At 46.0% G+C, this 20,489-nt stretch overlaps 1 protein-coding gene across 7 annotated transcripts in view; it reads left to right on the forward strand.

Moving 5' to 3' along the window:
- Positions 1 to 18,932, forward strand: part of DGCR2 (DiGeorge syndrome critical region gene 2) — a 76,721-nt gene extending 57,789 nt beyond the window's left edge. For all 7 annotated transcript variants that reach the window (XM_084820108.1, XM_084820104.1, XM_084820106.1 and 4 more), the window contains 3 exons: positions 5,236 to 5,388; positions 9,326 to 9,562; positions 11,800 to 18,932. In XM_084820108.1, the coding sequence (XP_084676234.1) occupies positions 5,236 to 5,388; positions 9,326 to 9,562; positions 11,800 to 12,041 (632 nt within the window). In that variant the 3' untranslated portion in view covers positions 12,042 to 18,932. The remainder of the gene's footprint in view (positions 1 to 5,235; positions 5,389 to 9,325; positions 9,563 to 11,799) is intronic.
- The last annotated feature ends 1,557 nt before the right edge of the window (positions 18,933 to 20,489 follow it).

Below are 20,489 nucleotides of genomic sequence, written 5' to 3' on the forward strand. Positions count from 1 at the left end.
ATCTTTGTCTAATAAATCATGGGTTCTGATCCTGGTTTCTCCTCCATTCAAGAATCTGTGGATTTAGGGTAGTTATACAATAAGAGGAATAGCAAGTGGGATTTAAAACAAAATGTTGTGAGCTGCCTAGCAGTAGGGATGTCAGAGAATTCTGCTACGGATCTCGGTGAGGCGGAATGCCAGTGCACTCGGCCCCCTGAACTCTGTGGCGGAACGGCCTGCCACCCCCCCTGCGGATCCCCCCCGGGACAAGACTTACTTGGGGCGGACCTTCCGGGTGGCGGCGGCTGCGGCGGCTGGTCATCCACCGCCACCATTTCCAGTGCTAAAAATAAAAAGAAGACGTGATAGGCTACGTAAATCTTTACGTGGCCTATCACGTCTGACTTTAAAAAACAACAACAAGTCGCGTATGCAAATGGCGGTGGCTACGGCCGCCGCCGTTTGCATTCCTTATTTTGGGCCATCTTAGTCTACGTAAATATTTACGTAGACTAAGATGGCGAAAATAAGGGGGAACGCAAATAGCGTCCGCTACACTATTTGCGTTCCCCTTATTTTCGCCGTCTTAGTCTACGTAAATATTTACGTAGACTAAGATGGCCCCAAATAAGGAACGCAAATGGCGGCGGCCATAGCCGCCGCCATTTGCGTACGCGCGTTTGTTTGTTTTTAAAAGTCAGACGTGATAGGCTACATAAAGATTTACGTAGCCTATCACAGCTGACTACAGGGACGCAAACGGCGGTGGCTACGGCCAACGCCATTTGCGTCTCTGCTAGCCAGCGGCCGGATGTCCGGCTGCTGGCGGAGCTGGCCGGTGGCTCTGCAGAATCCCCACGGAGTGGAGCCGGCCGGCGAGGATTCCAGGGGGGAGGGTTCCGCTCCGCGCCTCCCCCCCCAGCGGAACCCGGCGGAGCCAGGTAAGGGCAATTTCGTACATCCCTACCTAGCAGGAATGCTCCTGCTCAGAGTTCTAGCCAGCCAGCTATACCCTCCTCCAGGATACCATGACCTGGTTTGCACATAATGACGAACCATGGTTTAATTCTTGTTATTTGTGAACCCAGAATCATGGGTTGTTCATGGGTAGTTTTGCCAGGCTACAAAGGCAGCAGGCAAGAGTGGTCAAAAAACCCAACCTCGTTACATGCCAGTATTGCAGTGCCACAAAGGCATTTGGGATACAGGGAGGGAACAGGCAAAGGAGGAGGGAAACAAACAAGCCAGGGGCTCAGAAAACAAACGATTTGTTTGATCGTCTGCCAGACAAACCCTGAGTAGGTCAAACATCACACATAGTGTGATGTGCGAACTAGGCCTATATAAGCTGTAAGGAGCCCAAGTAAACCATTCTGCTTCTCCTCCTTCCCCATTTTTTTCCAACTAATGCTCAACACTCTTCGGCTACCAGGCATGCTCTTTGAACTGTTTTGTGCATGTGTGGGGTCCCCTTAGGTTTTGTGTGCTAAAAGTGTTTTGGTACTTCTGCATTCCCCAGGGTTCCCCACACACATCCTGATACTTCCCTCTTGTTTATCAGTGGTCTGATTTTGACTCCAAGCCTGTCATCACTCACCACTCGAGCTGGCTGTTAGAGGGAGTGATAGGACAACAGTGACTCCTTTCTAAAAACACAGAGGAAATGAATCATTATACCTAAGCAGCAGCAGCTTTTCCTGAGCTTCCCATCTAAGATTGGGATTACAGGGGCTGGAGATGCAAAACCCCTTGCAAATCCAGTATGGATCAGTGAGGATTCTCTGCCAGATAGATATCCCCCCCCCCCGGAGGGGGGGGCTGGCTAGTGGGGAAGAAAGGCCCCTGCTGCCTTGGGATCTTATCCTTCCCTGGGACTTCCCCCTGGTCAGGCCTGCCCTACAGTTTGAGTACCACTGTATTACAGCTAAGGACTGTGCCACTCTTGAGTTTTCATGGTTTTCTTTCTGTAAACGTTGAAAGATACTTGCATGACTGAAAATACGTGGCAGATCTGCTCAGGAGCCCTTTGATGGGGGTTAGGCCAGGGATGTGGAGTGGGAGCATGTTTACCATGTGTATTCAGATGCAAATACCCTTCATGCATTACAAGAGCGAGGGTCATGAGCAAGAGACAATTCCCTACTGTTCACTGTGGGAGTAACAGTGTCATTAGGGAATTGTCTCTTTCTGTAACATATGATGACATCTTTATTTAGCGTGCCCAACAAAATAGCCACAAGATGGTGCTGTTGTTGTTTTCACGAGATGGTGCTGTTGTTTTTTTGCTCTTCATATACTCTCCATAACACTGAGAAGAAGACTTGGCTTATAGAAATATCTTTACCTGAAAATCAGAAGCAATATTTCCTCCTTCACTCCTCTCTAGTAGGAACAATCATTGTCCTTACTCGTTCTGAAAAGGAGAGATGCTGCTCACAAACGGTATTCATCTTAGCCTATGTTTAAATAAGAGGGATTTCCCCAATTGGTTTTCCTGGGTTGCCTGGGGAATGGAGCAGCTTTTAGCTGTCTGGAAATATTTGGATTCTTGAAACGTATGGCTGTCTTACAGATGTCTAAAGCTGGGGTAGCCAACCTGGGGACCTCCAAAAGTTTTGGACTACAGCTCCCATAAGCCTTGACCAGCATGGCCCACAGGGATTATGGGAGTTGTTGTCCAAAACATCTGGAGGGCACCAGGTTGCCTACCCCTGGTTTAAAGAAACCTTATGCTTAAAATCCTTGTGGAATTCTAGCCACTTCGATGATGGCGGCCAGAAATGTGAGGCTGGTTGTTTCATCATGATACTTCTGGGGACCACATGCCAGGTGATTTCAGTCCTTACCTGGAAAGAAAACACTTCCAGGTAATGACTGAAAGCAATAAGAATTGTGTATTCTTGTTTTAAGGAGTCATGCTAGGTAAAACTAAAGCATCCTCTATTCTAGGTTCAAATCAAGAAAACGTTTCCCACAGTTGCGTTGAGCAAACTGGCATATACCCCACAGCACACTGTGGGAAACCAGCTGTTTGATAATAGGAATAGTAGGAATGTCGTGCAATGGCTAGAATCAATCAATCAGTCAATCAAGACTGCTGGACTCTGACTGGGGGAGAGCTGGGTTAAAATCCTTGCTCAGCTGTGAAGCTCACTGGGTGACCTTGAGCCATTCACTATTTTGCAGCATAACCTACCTCTTAGGGTTATTGTGAGGATAAAAGGGAGGCAAATAGGGTATATTTGGAAGCCAGAGCTCCGATTGATTGACTGATCCTTTAAAAATAAAAATGTGTATCTCGTCTTTCCACCAAATGGTACTCAAGGCAGCTAACAATAATAAAATCAAGATTAAAATGAAACTTAATTAAAACTTAACATAAAATACATTAAACACAATAATAAAAGAAATAACAGTGCCCAGCCCATTAAGAAAGTCTTCAGCAGCTGACCAGCTTACATGCCAAAGACCTACCTGAGCAACAGTGGATGTATATGTGATGGATAAATGAATATGGTATGTTTTATGTTTTTTCCTGCTTGGTGGGATCCATGATATTTGTAAGCGAGACTATTGGTGTTTGAGTTCAGTGGCACTAAAGTGGATAGAGTATATTGGCTTAAGTCTATGACATTGTCCTTTACAATGGCTGGGCGCCTTGCGTTTTCTTCCCAGTATTTGGGATTGAAATATGATTCTGTCTGCACCTTGGTTCTAAGATACAGATGACTTTTCTTGTGTCTGTTTGGCCATGTCCCTTGCATCTTGAACAGTGTAGGACTCAGGAGTCATCTGTGAAAAGCAGAGTTTGTGCTGAAATGAGAGGAGTGGCTGTGAATTGCGGTTTTGGGATATTGCTTTTATTGTGACTTGTGGAAAATACTTGGTACCGTATTTCCAGCCTACTAGAAGGCTTATTTTATTGCCATGAAAATGTTTGAATGGGCAGGCAGTGTATGTTCCATTTTTTCCAATTCTATGTCAGTTTGATATATTTTATTTAAAAAAAAGAAATGAATGCCCTTTTTACCTGAAAGGCAAGCAATGCCCAACCTCTTAAATCTAGTTGGTGTCCTTTTGGACAGCTTTTATTTTCCTCTTCTGATCTAATTCTCCAGCAAAGAGATGCCATTACTGCATATATAATATCTTCAAGAATGATCTGTTCAACTCCAGTGAAACTTAAGGCGTCAGTGATCCCCCTCCCCTATTTGTGTTTCTATTTTGTATGTGGATCTTATGCTTTTCACCTTTCTCTCTTAGTTTTGTCCTTGGTAGAGCAGCTCACTTTATCTGTCTCTCCCGGTTGCATTCATTTCTGCTTTAATTTAATTTAATTTAATTTAATTATTATATCCAGTCTTAACTCCTCATTTTACCCTCACTACAACACTGTGACTCCGTCAGACCTTGCTGGCTGACTGCAGCCTGGCCAGCAAACAGCGGCAATCACTCCCTGACTGATATGCCGGGTGGTAAACCTGTCCAAGGCTAGGAGAAGGCTAGAGCGGGGAGGCAGTTTGACAAATCCAAGACGGCGTGGTAGAGAGAAGTCCATTTTCCAGTCCAAACACAGGGATTCACAAGCAAGGTTGAGGTTCAGGTTCGGGGTCAAGGTGAGGCTGACGAGATCCGGTGTGTGGAAACGCCATTGTTCTCCAGCAGCGTTATCCCTGCCTGCTTCCTGCTTTTAACAGCAGTGTCCTGGAGCAGCTGCTGGCAATCAGTCTGCTGGCCTCTGGGAGCCTCTCAGACTGAAACGGACAGAGGCTTGTCTTTGTTGCTCTTTGAGCTGCCTTTGCTCCGCTGGGGTCAGTGGCACTTCGCACTCTGAATCCTCCGGAGAGGTTGCGGCCGGGCATGGCTCCTCCACAGGGGGCTCGGGCTACTTCTGTGCTAGTCCCTCTCCCTGGGTCTGGAACCTGCCATTCCCCTTCGTCCTCGGAGGAGTCCAAGGGAGGCATGACAGACTCTGAGTTTCACTGAGGCAGCAAAAGGCAGAGATTTCAACCTGGATTATCCGAGCCTGATGCTCCGCAACACTGGTTTCCTGCTTGGCACTGTATTTTTGGAAGATCACGACCTCTGTATATGCCTGCTTGAACATTAAAATGTTTTTTGCTGTAGCACTCAGAGACCTGGTTTCCAGAATGTAATGTAATATGTGGGTATTTCCCCCCCATGGTTTAGAAAAGGGAAACCCTGAAGGGTTTTGTCCAAGGTAACTGAATCCACTTTGGTTTCCTATCACAGATGGCAACAGTTTGTTTGACTCCATGGCAAGCGGCATGCGTCTCATCGTGAGCTGCATCTCCTCTTTCCTTATCTTGTCTCTGCTGCTCTTCATGGTCCATCGGCTACGGCAGAGGCGCAGAGAACGCATTGAGTCCTTGATCGGAGCAAACCGTAAGTAGCCTGACTTCGTAGCCCAGGGGTATGGAACCCCAGGTGCAGGGGCCAATGTGGCCAGCCTGAGGCCCCAATCAAGCCCTGTGGGGTTCCCTAAATGCCTACGCTCCCTCCATTTCATTTATGTGACACAGGTTTATATCCTGCTTTGCCGTGAACTGTCAAAGCGGTTCACATAATAATATAACCATAGAAGTATAACAGTAAAGTTCAGTCTAATTACTGGACAAGAATATTTATTTTATCTTTATTGTTTATTTATTTAAAACTTTTGTATCCCACCCTCTATCATTAGGATCTCAGGGCAGCTTACAGATAAAATCCTTAAGCTACCTAGTACTAGTTTAAAAGCTAAAACAATAAAACAGTTAAAACAGTGTGCAAACTCAGGGAATCCAATTAGCCCTCAAAGGCTTTGGTAAAAAGCCATGTTTTTACTTGGTGCCAAAATGAGACCAATGTCTCTGCCAAGTGGGCCTTCAAGGGGAGGGCATTCCACAACTGGGGTGCGGAGGAGCTCCCTCAGATATTGAGGTTTCAAGCTGCTTAAGGCTTTAAATGTCATCACTAGCATCTTGAATTCTGACTGGAAGCATATCAGCAGACAGTGCAGTTCCTTTAGGACCAATGTTATGTGATCTTTACATGATGTTCCCATCAACAGTCTAGCTGCTGCATTTTGCGCTAGGTGCAGCTTCCCAGTCATCTTCAAGGGCAGCCTTGAATAATGAATAAGCCTATCATTATTCTGGCTGGGTCACCTCAGCCCCTTTCCCCCACCCACCCATTGTTTGATGGTTTCCTGGCTTTTGTGCAGTCCTCCACCCTCCCTTCTGAAAATGCCTCTCCTAAAGCTTAGTGATGTAAGCTAAAAGATGCTGGTATCCTTGGCAGTGTTGGCCCCGCCCCTTTTGCCCCACCCACCACTGGAATGTGGCCTCCGAGAGCTTCCCGGAAACGGAATTCGGCCTGGAAGAGGTTCCCACACCTCTGATATAGCCCTGTTCAGAAGTTCGCCCCACCCAGTTAAAATTTGGATGAGGCAGCTGGCCCTGCCCCCTCCATTGGACCCATGTCACCTGCCTTTGCAGCCCTCTGCAAATCTGGAGCTGGACGTCTGCAGCACAGAGCCAGCTGTATCCACGTGGGTGCCAATGCTATTTAAAACCCTGAAAAAATGGGCGTTCTAAATGTCGTAGGCAGCCTTCACGACTAGAGAAGGTGCCTTGCTGCACATCGTAGCCCTGCAGTGTATGCAGGGCTGTGGGGACGGGGAGGAGGATGCGACAGGGTGTGTGTGTGTGAGGCCAGTGGGTCCAATGGGGGCTGGCAGCTCTGATGTCAGTGGGGCTGTGAGCAAGCCTCCTGTCGAGGGCAATGAGCCCTCACCCACCTGGTGTACCTGACAGTCCTGGCCACAGCCAATGAGTTCAGTGCTCGGCTTGACGCTTACAAAGTGGTTGTGCTTGCTGATACCTCACTGCGGTGGCATCGATCCAGTGGAGGCTGGTGGCTCCGACGTCAGTGGGGCTGGGAACCTGCTCCGGGTTTCATTCAGAACTATAAAGGAGTGATCCAGGGCACTGAACCCATTTTGAGGATTGGGTACCGCACCTTGGATAGCTTCTTTGGAGTTCTGACTGGTTCTGGATGAAAACTGGATTCACAGTCCCACTGACATCAGAGCCACCAACCTCCACTGAATGGGTCCATCCCCACTCTCCCCCTCCCACCATTCTAACTTCAGTGGTGTGTGTATGTGTGTGTGAACTTCTGAATAGGGCTTTCAGCTGCTGCTCTGTTCATCATCCCACTCCTTTGTTTTGGCCTCCCTTTAATCTAACACAAGCTAGTTCTCATTGAAATGGTAATGCTGTGTTTGGGCCTTACAACTTTGGACAGCAAGGGGGACATCCACGATTGAATACTTTTCCATGAAAGGAACATCCTTGCACATAGAAAACTCTGGATAGGGGTGAATGCTCCTTCCTTGTTCTCCTCGACCTCTCAGCGGCTTTTGATACCGTTGACCACGGTATCCTCCTGGACCGCCTGGAGGGGTTGGACATTGGAGACACCGTATTGCGGTGGTTCCGGTCCTTCCTCTCCGGCAGGTACCAGAGGGTAGCACTGGGAGAGGAGGTTTCGGACCCGTGGCCACTTACTTGTGGGGTGCCACAGGGTTCCATCCCCTCCCCGATGCTATTTAACATGTATGTGAAGCCTCTGGGGACTATCATCAGGAGGTTTGGAGTGCAGTGTCATCAATATGCGGATGACACGCAGCTCTGCCTCTCATTCAAATCTTCACCAAGGTTGGCCGTAGAATCCCTGTCCAAATGTCTGGAGACGGTGAGTGGCTGGATGGGGAGGAATAAGCTGAACCCTGACAAGACCGAGGTACTTTTGGTGGGAGACAAGAGGAGGCTAGGGGATGTTGACCTGGTGTTGAATGGGGCACGGCTACCCTTGAAAGACCAGGTCTGCAGCCTGGGGGTCATTTTGGACTCCCAGCTGTCCATGGAGGCTCAGGTGTAAGCTGTGAGCCAGGCAGTGCTGTATCAACTCCATCTGATATGGCGGCTGCGCCCCTTCCTTTCCGACCATCTGCTCCCATCGGTAGTACATGCCCTGGTCTCCTCTCGTTTAGACTACTGTAATGCGCTCTACGTGGGGTTACCCTTGAAGACGGTTCGGAAACTGCAGCTGGTACAGAACGCGGCGGCTCGCCTGATTAAAGGCAGCCGCTGGCGAGGTCACATCACTCCAGTGCTGAAGGAGTTGCACTGGTTACCAGTTGTTTTCCGGGCCAAATTCAAGGTGTTGGTTTTGACCTTTAAAACCCTATATGGTTCCGGCCCAGCCTATCTTAAGGAGCGCCTCCAGCAGCACCAGACAGGCCACTTAACAAGATCAGCCTCGGATGGCCTTCTCTCTGTCCCATCAGCCAGGACAGCTAGACTGGTGGGGACAAGGGAGAGGGCCTTTTTTGTGGTGGCCCCCACTCTGTGGAACTCCCTCCCTAGGGAACTCCGTCATGCCCCCTCTTTAATGAGCTTCCGTCGTGCATTAAAAACGTGGTTGTTCAGGCAGGCATTTGAGGTGGGTTAGGGTATTTTAGAAAATGTTTTTATTGTAGAATTTTATTGTTTTAAACTGTTTTATTGTATATTGTACATATACAATATGTACAATAAAAATTAATAAATTTAATAATAAATAAATAATAAAAAACTAGTCTGGCATTCTGCCTGACAGGCTAGCTTTCTACGTGTAGAACTGTGTCCCCCCCCCCCCTTTTACAAAATGTATTTATTAAAAACACACACACATAACAGTCAGGAGTGAGGGGAGAAATGAGAGAAACTAATTTATCTCCCATCTTACATGACCACAGTTGCACATTACAGCAAATAATGAAAGTAGTCTATTGGCTTAGTTCATTGCTTGTTGGGAACTAAATCTTCTAGGACTGCTATCAATTAATGTTCATTTCTTCAAGTTCCAAAATTGTTAATAACCATTCATAGATCATAGGAGAATATGAATGTGCTCTTTTTCATGGGGCAGCATTGCATCTGGTGAACATCCTCCCTTTCCAGCCTGAAATGGCATAGACCAGACATTGATTAACTCCCTCAAGCCTTTGACTGGAACGAAAGAGTTCAGGGAAGTGGCTGGGAAGCATCTTGGGTCTCAGGTAGAGTCTTCAGTGGCCTAACAAAGATTTCTGGGTGAGTTGGTACACCATGGTCACCCTTGCAGAGCTGAAGTTTTGGTGCCAGATTTTGAGATGGAACAGTAGCTTACTGATACCTGCTTTAGGCAGGATTTTTTGCAGAATGAATTACCTCCCTAGCAAAGGAGGCTGTGCTGTAATTTACACATTTGGCTTATGTGCGTGTCTCTGTGTGTGCGGTGTTTCCTTCCATAGTGCACCACTTCAACTTGGGCCGCAGGATGCCCGGTTTTGATTATGGCCCAGACGGTTTTGGAACTGGACTCACTCCACTGCATCTTTCAGATGATGGGGAAGGCGGAGCTTTTCACTTTCATGACCCTCCTCCACCCTACACAGCTTACAAATATCCAGATATTCAGCATCCAGATGACCCACCTCCACCGTACGAGGCTTCCATCAACCCAGACAGCATCCTTTGTCCTCCCCCAGGTAAATCATTGGACTATTGTACTTCTAGTACTGTTGCCCTGCAGAATGCCATCTTTCTGAGATTTTGCTGCTATATCCCATTCCGCTGCAGCTAATTCTTTACAAGACAAAAAGGCTAAAAGTAGTGTCAAGATGCCCATCATGATCTGGACCTCCGGAGCAACCCCTTAAAGATCTCTTGCCTCCTTAAGAGTCTCACCTTCCTTCTTTTAAGCTTCCCCTTCCCAGTAACGTGGGGTTTAAGCTGTAGAGATGGGGCAACTGACCCTCTAGACACAGGGTTTAACCACAATAGTTTACTAGTAGGTTTAAATCAAACAAATTATACCTAAAGATACTTACACAATAGAGCTGAGTAATACAAAAGGCATTAAAAGAAAATTAAAGTTGCAAAACATAAGTTCCTTTACTCTAGCTGTCCTTAGACTTTTCTAGGCTGCTTCTTCCTGCTCACTCTTCAGACTCTGCTCTCAGTTCAGGCTCTGGCTGTCTGCAGTTGCTGGCTCTCTCGCTCTCTTTATATACCCTCCTTCCTCAAAACTGAAAGTATTACTTCAGACCTGAAGAAATGAAACTTAACTGGAGAAATGAAACTGACACTTATCTGGAGAAATGAAACTATTTCTTTCAGGTTTACCCCCTCCCAACAGAAAATTCCAGGCCTCTAAGCTTGACCGTTTTTCCCTTTGCTTCTGTAGGCCTCAAACCTTCACAAGCAGTAACTTCCCACTGAGTGAATTTCATATAACAAACAACTAAAATTATGAAAATACTTCCCTGGAATATTGTGGGTTGGTTAAATAAGATTGTGGATAGTGAATTCATCAAATGTCTGTAACACTTCCTAATTGTATGCCTACGGGAAACCTTACGCCTCCTTGACCCAAATACAATACAATCCTTGACCGAAATACAACCCAAATACGCCTCCTTGACCCAAATAAAACCTGTTTTCAAGAGTATATTTCATATGTAGTGCCAGCGATACAGGCAGAAAAGATGGGACGTGCTAGAGAGGGACTAGCAGTCTTAATTTCAGTTGAGTTAGGAGAAACAGTTGCAGCACTAAAACTTAGTGAATGCTTTAATACATTAGTTCTGTTATTAATACAGCCAAAGGGGAAGCATTTGTTTTGTGTAATACATCAAACAGATGTGTGGAACTCAGCTGTAGAGCACCTGCCTTGCCTGCAGAACGTCCCAGGTTCATTCTCCAGTGTCTCCAGGTAGGGCTGGCAATGACTCCTACCTAAAACCTTGGAAAGCTGCTATGTGCCAGTGTAGACCAAGGTTGGAGAATATATGGCCCTCGAGTTCCATACAACGTCCATCATCCTATGCAGGCTGGGACTGATGGAAGTTGGAGTGGAACATCTGGATGGGTGCAGGTCCCTCACCCCTTGTGAAGACAGTTCTGAGGTAGATTGACCGGTGGTCTGACTGGACGTAAAGTAGCTTCCTCCGTTCTTTGGGGCAGTGCCTTGGCTATGCCTGAATCCATGTACTCCAGGCCTGGAGGCAGCAAGCGTGTCCGTAACATCGGATTCCTTTATGTGCATCAGCCTTTGCATTTAAGAAATAATGTTCAAGGAATAAAAGCATGATTACAGCCAACTAAAGTTACCCAGGTTAGAGTCTAAAAATGTACATCAAATGCCAGAATTAATACACAGCCCTTTTCACATAAAATAATTAAACAGATAAACTGCCAGTCAATCAAAGGGACTGTGTAAAATTAAGACTGTGTCTGTAACAGTTGTGAGGAGGGTACAATAGCTTTCACGCCCACCTTGTGAACCAGAAGCATCTGTTTGGTTGCTGTGTGAACCTTGATGCTGGAACAAATGGACCCTTGCTGTGACCCAGTAGAGTTGCTCTTTTGTACCACATAGTACAAGGGTCCCTAAGGTTTTGGGGTCAGTGGAAGGGGCAGGAAGCCTGGCAGGAACCACAAGAGATATCTGGGGGGCATTTGTACCCAGAGGCACCATGTTGGAGACCCCAGACATAGTAAATGGTGATCTCTGTTCATCAATCTTTTTCTCAGCCTGTGTTGCTCAAGCAGGACAGAAGCATCCTGCCTTACACATGAGATGCTGTGCGAGTGAACGTTGACTGCAAAAGCAGCATTTGAATTAAGTTCTACATAAATAATTGGTGGTGATGTTACCCAAGCAGCCTTCATTATTTGTGGTGGTGCCTCTGGTTTCTGATCGTTCCTTGCCTTTCATTTCTAGATGGAGTCCATTCTCAGACAGGACAGAGCAATCAGCTGTCGCTAGGAAGCAGTGACGCATCCCCGCCACTCACAGAGGAGTCTCTTCCACCTTCAGTCGGCCCTTCCCCAGTGGAGCTGGAAGACTCTGCTGACAGCAGCACCCTCCTTGTTCCTCCCGGGACGCCCTTAAGTGAATGCACGCCGGCAGAGACGCTTGCAGGCAGCCGCCACAGTCACTGTTCTCTGAATACCATTGTATAAAGGAAAACAATTAAAAAGAAAAAGAAAAAAAACCCTTACTGCCGGTCAGAAATAAAATTTTGAGCAGCTGTTTGCACATCAGAGGTACGGACGGACACGAATCCATGGACTGAACTTCAGAAATAAGCTCTACTTGTTTTTGAACACTACTTTTATGTTCTAGTGTAGAATTGTGCCTCTTGGCTATTGCTGTCATTTCCATTCTGGTTGGGTCACCCTCTTAACAAACAAACAAACAAACAAACAAACCCCGATTATGAAAGCTGCACTTTTTCTACTGGCTATGGAAAAAGAGCAGACGATGTTCTATTTTTTTTAAACACTTGTTTTTAAAGAGGAAGAAGAGCATGGGTGGCTTTTTTGTTGTCTGCCCCCCTCCCCCTTATTGTAAATCACAGAAAGAAAAACCATGAGATGTACATTGGATGGAGAAGTTTCTTGAATGTTGGGGCTCCACAATTGGGAAAGGCAGATACTGAACAGAAGGGTACAGAATGGCCAGCTGTTATAGAACCTCTTGGTGCCCCAGGCTCTATAATGCTTAGTCCTTAAGCATGGAAGATTGGACTTTGGTGCTGCTGGGTGTTTCTTTGGACAGAAGACAGAGCCCTGGCAGATAGAAACATGAGCCAAAGAAAGAGAGAGAGACAGACAGACATGCACACACACTGGGGCAAAGTGTTTGATCTTCACGTTGCTTCCATCACTGCCTTGAAAGGGGCTGCAAGGGTAAAGGGGTTTGTTGAACACTTGGCTGTTCCCTGGAAGTAACTACGAAGATCCAAATGTAGGAGTTACAAGGAACAACCCGTTTGCTTAGCTGTAAAACTGCAAGCCTTTTACTGTGGCTGTTAAACTCTGTGACCCACGAACAAAAAATGGGCTCTAACAGGCTTTGTGCATTTTTAGGCATTCGGTTTTGGGAAGGAGATGGTGTGGGAATAACTCTGTAACTTGAAATGGAAAAAAAAACTGGTTAGTTGGTCCAGGTGAATCAAGACTTGCCCCCCTTTCCACTTTAATTCGGGTTTTCATTTCCAGTAGCTAGATTGATGTTGTTTACTTTATGCCATGGGGTTCATTGAAGTCTTAAGTTACAATTTTAACATTAGGCCATGTGGAGAATAATACAAGCTTTGGTAACGCAGCTTAATGTTTCACTGTTGTCACCACGACTTGGGATCTGAGTTAAAGGTGGCTTCCTTTTTTTCTCTACCCACCTCTGCCTTGGGCCCAACATTGACAAACTTGTCGCAGGCGAGGTTGCCGAAGTTCATCATTTCCTGATTTGAGATAGGAATTTGTGCAGCTAGTAATGTTCAGATGTATTCCAAATCAGGTGTCGTTTCCCCTGAATCTGAAATGTCAGGTGAGCTTTTTTCCCAAGAGATCTCGGAAACAGCTTGTAAATACTTCCGAATGGAGCTCACCCATCATTAGCCTGTTTCCCAGTTGGAGACTGTAGCCAGGTTTAATTGGAGGAGGTTTCGCTGACGGTCCTTTATTTATGTGTTCCTGTTGCCTTATGAAAGGCCTTTGGCCTAGAGGGACAGGAAAGGAACACAGGTGGTGACGGTGGGGTGCTACTGGTTAACGAGGCTGGTTCAATACCTAACTTGTCTGGGCGCCGTCCCATTTCAGCTGGCTTTTTCCTGCCACTTTTCATTTGGTATCTTTCCATATACACTTTTGGTGGAGGGTTGGCTCTTGGTCAGATTTCCAGTGGTGTCTGTCATTCCTCTAGGGGTAATGATGTTGCACTCTCGGAAGCTTAGGTTCTGAACTTTGTGCAAGGCAAATCCAACGGAAGTTCCATTTGCGCAAGTGCGGGTGTGCAGCCAGTTGCGCATTGCACTTGTGCAGCTGCTTGTGCAAGTGTAGCGCAGAACTGCTTGCACAACGGGAAGTTTTGGTAGAGCTCCGCAACCCTATTTGAGTTTGCAGAATGACGCCGTTGGATGCTGCCCATTGACTTGTGATTGATCCGCCACATGGGCTGTGTTTAAAGGGAGGGCCATATCTCAATGTTAGAGCACCTGCTTTGCATGCAGAAAGTCCGGGGTTCAATCCCTGGCATCTGGGCTGGGAAGGACCCATGTCTGAAACCCTGGGGAGTCACCACTAGTCAGAATAGACTACACTGAGGTAGATGGTCTGACAGCTCCGTATGTTCATATGTCTGGCGGTAATCACTTGCAAACAATCATAAACCCACTGGAGACAACATTACAGTGCAGCAATCACACTAATGTCCAAGCACATTAGGGAATCTCTGTTAGGAAATCCTCTTCTTGGGAGAGATATTGCAGTCATAACCCTTTGTCTGATTTAGGGTAGAATCACACAATTGCTTTTCTCTCACAGCACAGTGGCCTCTTTGAAGTTACTTCACGGGGAGAACTGTGTGGAAATCTGTCTTGTAAAAGGACCCCACATGTAAGGAGCAGCAATGGAATGGAGAAACTTTTTTTTCACGCCGTTTTTGCACAACGGCCACAGTGAGCCAGATGGGATGCCGCCATGAGACGTAGGCCCATGCAAATCTCTCTCCTCTGGACGGTTGCTGAAATTGCCATGTGACTGTGGAAGAAAGCCTGTCCTGTGGATTCTCTCTCTCTTCTCTCCCCCCCCCCCCCCCCCGGCTGTTCTGAACAAACAGGAGAGCAATCCTTTATCTAGAGGACTTGGCAGCTCCTTCTGCTTCAACAGTTGAGAGTCCTGGTTTGGATGGACAGCTGTGGCCAGAGATGTGTGTTCAGCATCTGATACTGAGCGTTTCTGAAGTATGAAAAATAAAAGCGGGTTTATGTGCGTTTTTAGCACACTCATAAGTTTTATACATTGTATGTCCTGACTTTTTTCTTTAGTTTTATATATATAGTGTGTGTGTGTATGCGTGAGAAAGAGAGAGAGTGAGCGAGTGTGCGTGAGGTTCTGCTGATCATACCTACGTACACTGTAGCTTGTGATCTCAAGCAAAATGCAGCAGCAGCATGAGATAGAAGCTGATGCCGGCACTGCAGAATTAGCCCTTGGATTCATTTGTGTGAGTCTGAGCGTGGAAGCGTAAGTAAGATGCACAGCCAGCTATGCCATATGGTCTTAAATAGCAAAACTTCCACGTGTTGGGTTTTATTTACTGTCTCTGAAGTTAGATTTGAACGTTCACCTTTGTTGTGGTTTTCCTAAACGTAATAACGAGATCTTTCTTTGGGGGTGGTGTGGGAGTGGAGGGATGTTGACCAAGCATTTGAACATACCGTTATGCACCCATTCCTACATGCTTTATTGTTACAGCTTGCTTGTGCGGCTGTGGCTGGGTGGCTGGGAAGCTGGAGAGCCTCTCTTAAATTGTCACTGAGCAGGCTTCTTCGTCACTGTATGTTTTTCCAAGAGCCAACATTTATTTTTATCTATTAAGGTCATCGGTGTAATTATATCTTGTGTCACTTCTCTGGGGTAACGGTGTTCCCAGATGGACTTACTGAGGTCCATAATGACACTGTTGCACGGACAGGTGGTAGAACCAACCCCTGATGCGTATCAGTTTGCATGGAGGTATCCAGTTTCTCCCCTGTTTGGCGCTGCCATTGATGGGGAAAGCAGTCACCTGCAAGCACTCCAGTTGGTTTTGTAGTTCTCTGCTTTGCGTATGTCTTTTCTGTAAAATTGACTCGGCAGTCAAGGTTCTGCATACTTTTTCACAAAGGTCTGATTTGGGCTATTTGTCTTTAACTGCCGTGTATCCACACACTAACTTCTCTAGTAGTAAATCTTGGAGCCACAATCTCTGTAATTGACAATATCACTCCTGAGACTTGAGGACCAACTAAAGGAAGTAGTGCAGTTTACTCATTTTGCTGATGAGTCAATGGGGGGCTGGTTGTGGCGTTCCTGTTATGATTATGGAACACTGGTATTCTCTTAGGGGGGAAACTTACTGTTATAGTGTCCTTTTATTGGTTTGTTTAATGCTGGTATGTTGCTTGTTCATTTTAAGACACTGATTTTTGCTACCACTTGGAAATTAGTTTGAAAAGTTCCATGTGGTGGCTCTAACATTTACTAAGGACAGAGATAGCTGGAAGGGAATCCAGGGCCACGAAGAAGGATAAGATGGTGAAGGTTCCTGTTCCTTCACAGTAAATAAGGTAAAAACATGTGTTTTAAAATACTCACTTATTACAGAGTTCTGTAAAGTTTTTGTTGGACCTTCTGATTAAATACTATAGACACAATCCAGCCAAAGTGAAGCGCTCTTATCTTTCATTCATTTGAATGTGAGAGTTAATGACATACATAAACCTCCCCTGTTGAAATAAATGAAATGCAAAAATGCTTAATATTCCCAGCCAGGGCGCCAACTCCCATCATCCACAAACATGTGAGGTGTACCACCTCCCTATTACTTGGGAGGAATACTACTACTACTAATAATAGTTTGCTTAGTTAGTGTCATTGCCACTGCTCTCAGTTTGTCATTGCCACTCCTTCTGGCTGTGCCTAGGTCTGAACAGAGTAGGCAGGGTTAAGCCACTGTGGGGAATGAATCTCTCAAATAATGCCACAGGATTCATTAAATACTCAAAATGGGACTTATTTATTCATTGGTAAAAAGGTAGGGTTTGCAGATGGAAAATAAAGGTCAACATATAGACCATCTATTCAAGAGCAACCCCCACTCCCCAAACTTGCTACAATCCCTAACCACACTAACTCTAACCCTGGGGTCATTTAAAGAGTAGTACAACTAGCTATTTGTGGGAAAAGGACCAGCTTAGATTGAATCCACCACCTCTCTCTCAGGCCAGTGGTTGGGAATGCTGGGAGTTGTCGTTCAGCAACATTTGGGGATGCAAGGTTGGGAAAGGCTGGCTTAATGAAGAATCATGCACTCTATTTCTCTTTCTCCCACCCTCCTTTCTCAGTGCCACCTTTTTTCTCCAAGGTGAACTTCCAACAATTTGCTTATGTATCATTTTACCAAAATCCCATGCGCTTTCTTGATGGCAGTCTATCTGTGTGTGTGTGTGTGTGTGTGTGTCTGTCTGTCTGTCTGTCTTTCAAATATAAAGTGTTATTAGCAAGTGAGCAAGATTGGGTTAAGGATTCCATGTGTAAACTGCAATACCTCCAGATATTACTTCAAACACAACATTTTTGGCTGATCACACATTCAGTTGTGAGCCAGTAAGTAACTCTTATTTATACATGTTTCAATCAGTCCTATGGCTTCACAGCTGAACCATTGCTTGGGCCTGGGGGTGGGTGGGCAGCGGAAATGATTCTTCAGCAACAACAACAAACCAAAAAATGCAATGTTAATTTGATACAAATAACTCTTTGCCACGAGTTTCAGTGTATTAAATTAAAGCATATTTTGACTGTTGTGTAATAAAATGACATTTCCCCTGTATGAACTGTACCTGGCAAGCTGTATTTTGCTTTCTAGTGGCTGTCGATTTCCTATGGGAAGGTATTTGTCTGTGTGTCAGGGGGAGGGGGTGGTTTCAGTCCCATATACTCAAGAATGGTTTTATTTTAGTTGGGAGGCCGAAACTCCTATTCTGTACGGGGTACTGGATCTTGTTCCTAAATGCATGTATTCGAAATAGGCTCCACTTAATTTCAGTTCTTGTTTTCTTCTCTCGCCAAGTGGATCTTGTGTCCAAATGGATGAGTGGGTAAGATTTTGCATATGCCCCTCCTAATTTGGAGAGCCAGGACTGCAAGCTGCCAAGCGTTGGTGGCTGCACATCCTTCCTCTGTTCATTTCAGCAGGGCTGGCAAGGGGCGGAGAGGGAGAGGGTTTCCCCACAGTGCTTATTGTACTGTGACCTTGACCGACTTAACTCCAGCTATCTCAAGAAGCGAAGATGAACAGGTAGCCTGTGTGTTCCGAGATGGGTTATGTTGCCAGTTCAGTCTCCCCCCCCCAGTCCTTAAGTAAATTTCTTGTAGAAATCGAGAGCTTATTCAGACATTACTGTGCGCCACTTTTGTTTATGGAAAGACATTGGCTGTAGCTCAATGGTAGAGTACATGCTGTACATGTAAAAGATCTCTGGGCATCTCCAGATAGGACTGAGAGACTCTGCTCCGAAACTCTGGATTGCTGTACACAATACTGAATAGATGGACCAATGATTTCACTTGATTCAAGGCAGCTTCCTATGATCAAATTTTTTATTACCATGCTTTTGCCTTGTAGGCTGAATGCCAGACTTCCTGTATGCCTGGAAGGTGCTGTGTGTGTGTGTGTGTGAGTGTATGAGAGGGGTGGGTGGGGGGAGAGAGAACAAATGCGACACTGCTTCTTACCTTTTGGAAAACATTCAGCCCAGGCTGTGTCTGCAACCCCCCCTCCTGTGTCGTTGATTTGTGACTGAATTTAACTGCGTCGGTGTGTGTAAAAAGATTTTGATATTTCATGAAATATTATGTAGAAATGAAATTTGGTACTGGAACAGGTGCTGGAATAATTTGAGACCTGTCACATTTTATGTTTTAATGTTTTGATCTTTCCTTTTTTTTTTTTTTTCAAGGCAATAGAGGAGGAGGGTGGGATGGGGGGACACCAATCTCTTTATTTTTCTCAAGATGCTGTGAGACGCATTACATCCAAATGCCAAATAAATTGTGTTCTGTAAAGAGGAAATGGTTGTGTCTGCGTGGCTTTGTTTTTAAGGCAAGGATGGGGAACCTGCGGCCCTCTAGATGATATTGGACTCCAGTTCCCATCAGCCCCAGCCAGTCTGACCAATGATAGGGATGATAGGAGGAGGAGTTTGTCAACATCTGGAAGGCTATAGGTTCTCTGCTCCTGTTAAAAGGCAAGTGGTGGAGCTCCTAAACTTTGAAACCGGGTTTCTCAGATGATCCCCAAGGAGAGCACACATAAGTTGGTGGGGGCCAGGGATGGGGGGAGGGAGATTTGTTTTAAAGGTTATTTACATGCATATCCTGCATTTATTGCATCATGGAATTTATGGTGGCACACATGAGGGTTCCCAGTTGGTCTCGCATCCAGGCGCTGACTTGACCCAAACTTGCTTCCCTTCAACAAGGTGGCTGCATCAAGTGTCCCTTAGGGGGGCTATTTGGGAAACTTGAGTGCCGGGGGCGGGGGGGAGCTATTACAAAATGATAGGGAGGGTTCTATGGTGACTGAGGCAGAAATAAAAGTGCAGTGGACACCACATCTGAGACAAATGGATTTCAATTCATATTTCGGCAGGAGAGAGAGTACCTAGCACATCAATAAAACTCAGATGCCTTTGTTTGATGCAGGGAATAAAGTGCATACACAGTGCAGGTGAACTTCATTTAGGGTGCAATCCTATGTGTGTTTAAACAGAAAATAAAGTCCTACAACTCCCAGCATTCCCCAGCCAGCCATGTAGGACATATTTCTGTCTAAATATGCCTAGGATTGTGCCTTTAACCTTGAGTGGTACAGTACAAAGGATTTCGTCTCGACGGCAGGGGTGCTCTTAATGTACTGGCTTGTTGATATTAAAAAAAAAAAGGTGGCATAAGCTAACTAAATTTCAGTCTCTTCTGCTTAAAGGCCATGGAGGGGATCTCCTGTGTCACATGCAAACAGGATGGCAGTCCCTGATCTCACCTGCACCGCCTTGGCTGAAACGACACAGGGAGGTGTACTTGTGTGTGGGGGGACACACACTGGATGAAGGCTATTGTGGGGGGCGGGAACACGATGTGGGCTATTGTCTTCATTCCCTGCTTGGCAGAGGCTTCTGCATGGTCACACTTGGAATCAGGGTCTTGGGCAAGATGGGCTTTTTTGTGTGATGCACAAAATGGCCGCTCTTCCATTCTTATTTGCGGTGCTAAAGACCTAGCTGAAAAGCATACAGACAGGGCACAAGGAAAACCTGTGATCTGAATTGCAAGAAAAAAACAAACACCTACTGTAACTCTTCACCAGATGTGCTTAGTTACGATCAGGCCATGTTTGCAAAGGCAAGAGCGCATGTTTGCAAAAGCTGTGGAGCACATGCTTCACATGCAGGAGGACCCAGGTCCAATCGCTGCCGTCTCCAGTTAAGATGGGGATGGAGAATGTGTGGTCTCCCAGATGTTGGACTTCAGCTCCCATTATCCCTCATTATTGGCTATGCTGATGGGACCTGGAGTCCAGCAACATCTGGAGGGCCACACATTTATTGATTAATTGATTGCATTTATATCCTGCCTTTTCCCCTCTTGCAAGGAACCCAAGGTGGTTTACATAGTTGTCCTCCATTTTATCCTCACAACAGCCCTGTGAGGTAGGTTGTTGGAGTATTGGAGCTCCAGTCCAACACTCTAACCACTGCACCACACTGTTCCCCACTCCTGAGTTAAGAGGGCCAGGTGGCAGGTGATGGAGCCCCTAGAGATCCATTCTTTGTCAGAGCAGGCAATACCAGGCCAGATGGACAA

Source organism: Heloderma suspectum, chromosome 13 (assembly GCF_057233095.1).
Source record: "Heloderma suspectum isolate Gila_16-S chromosome 13, 16-S_ref, whole genome shotgun sequence".
Classification (NCBI taxonomy): domain Eukaryota; kingdom Metazoa; phylum Chordata; class Lepidosauria; order Squamata; family Helodermatidae; genus Heloderma; species Heloderma suspectum.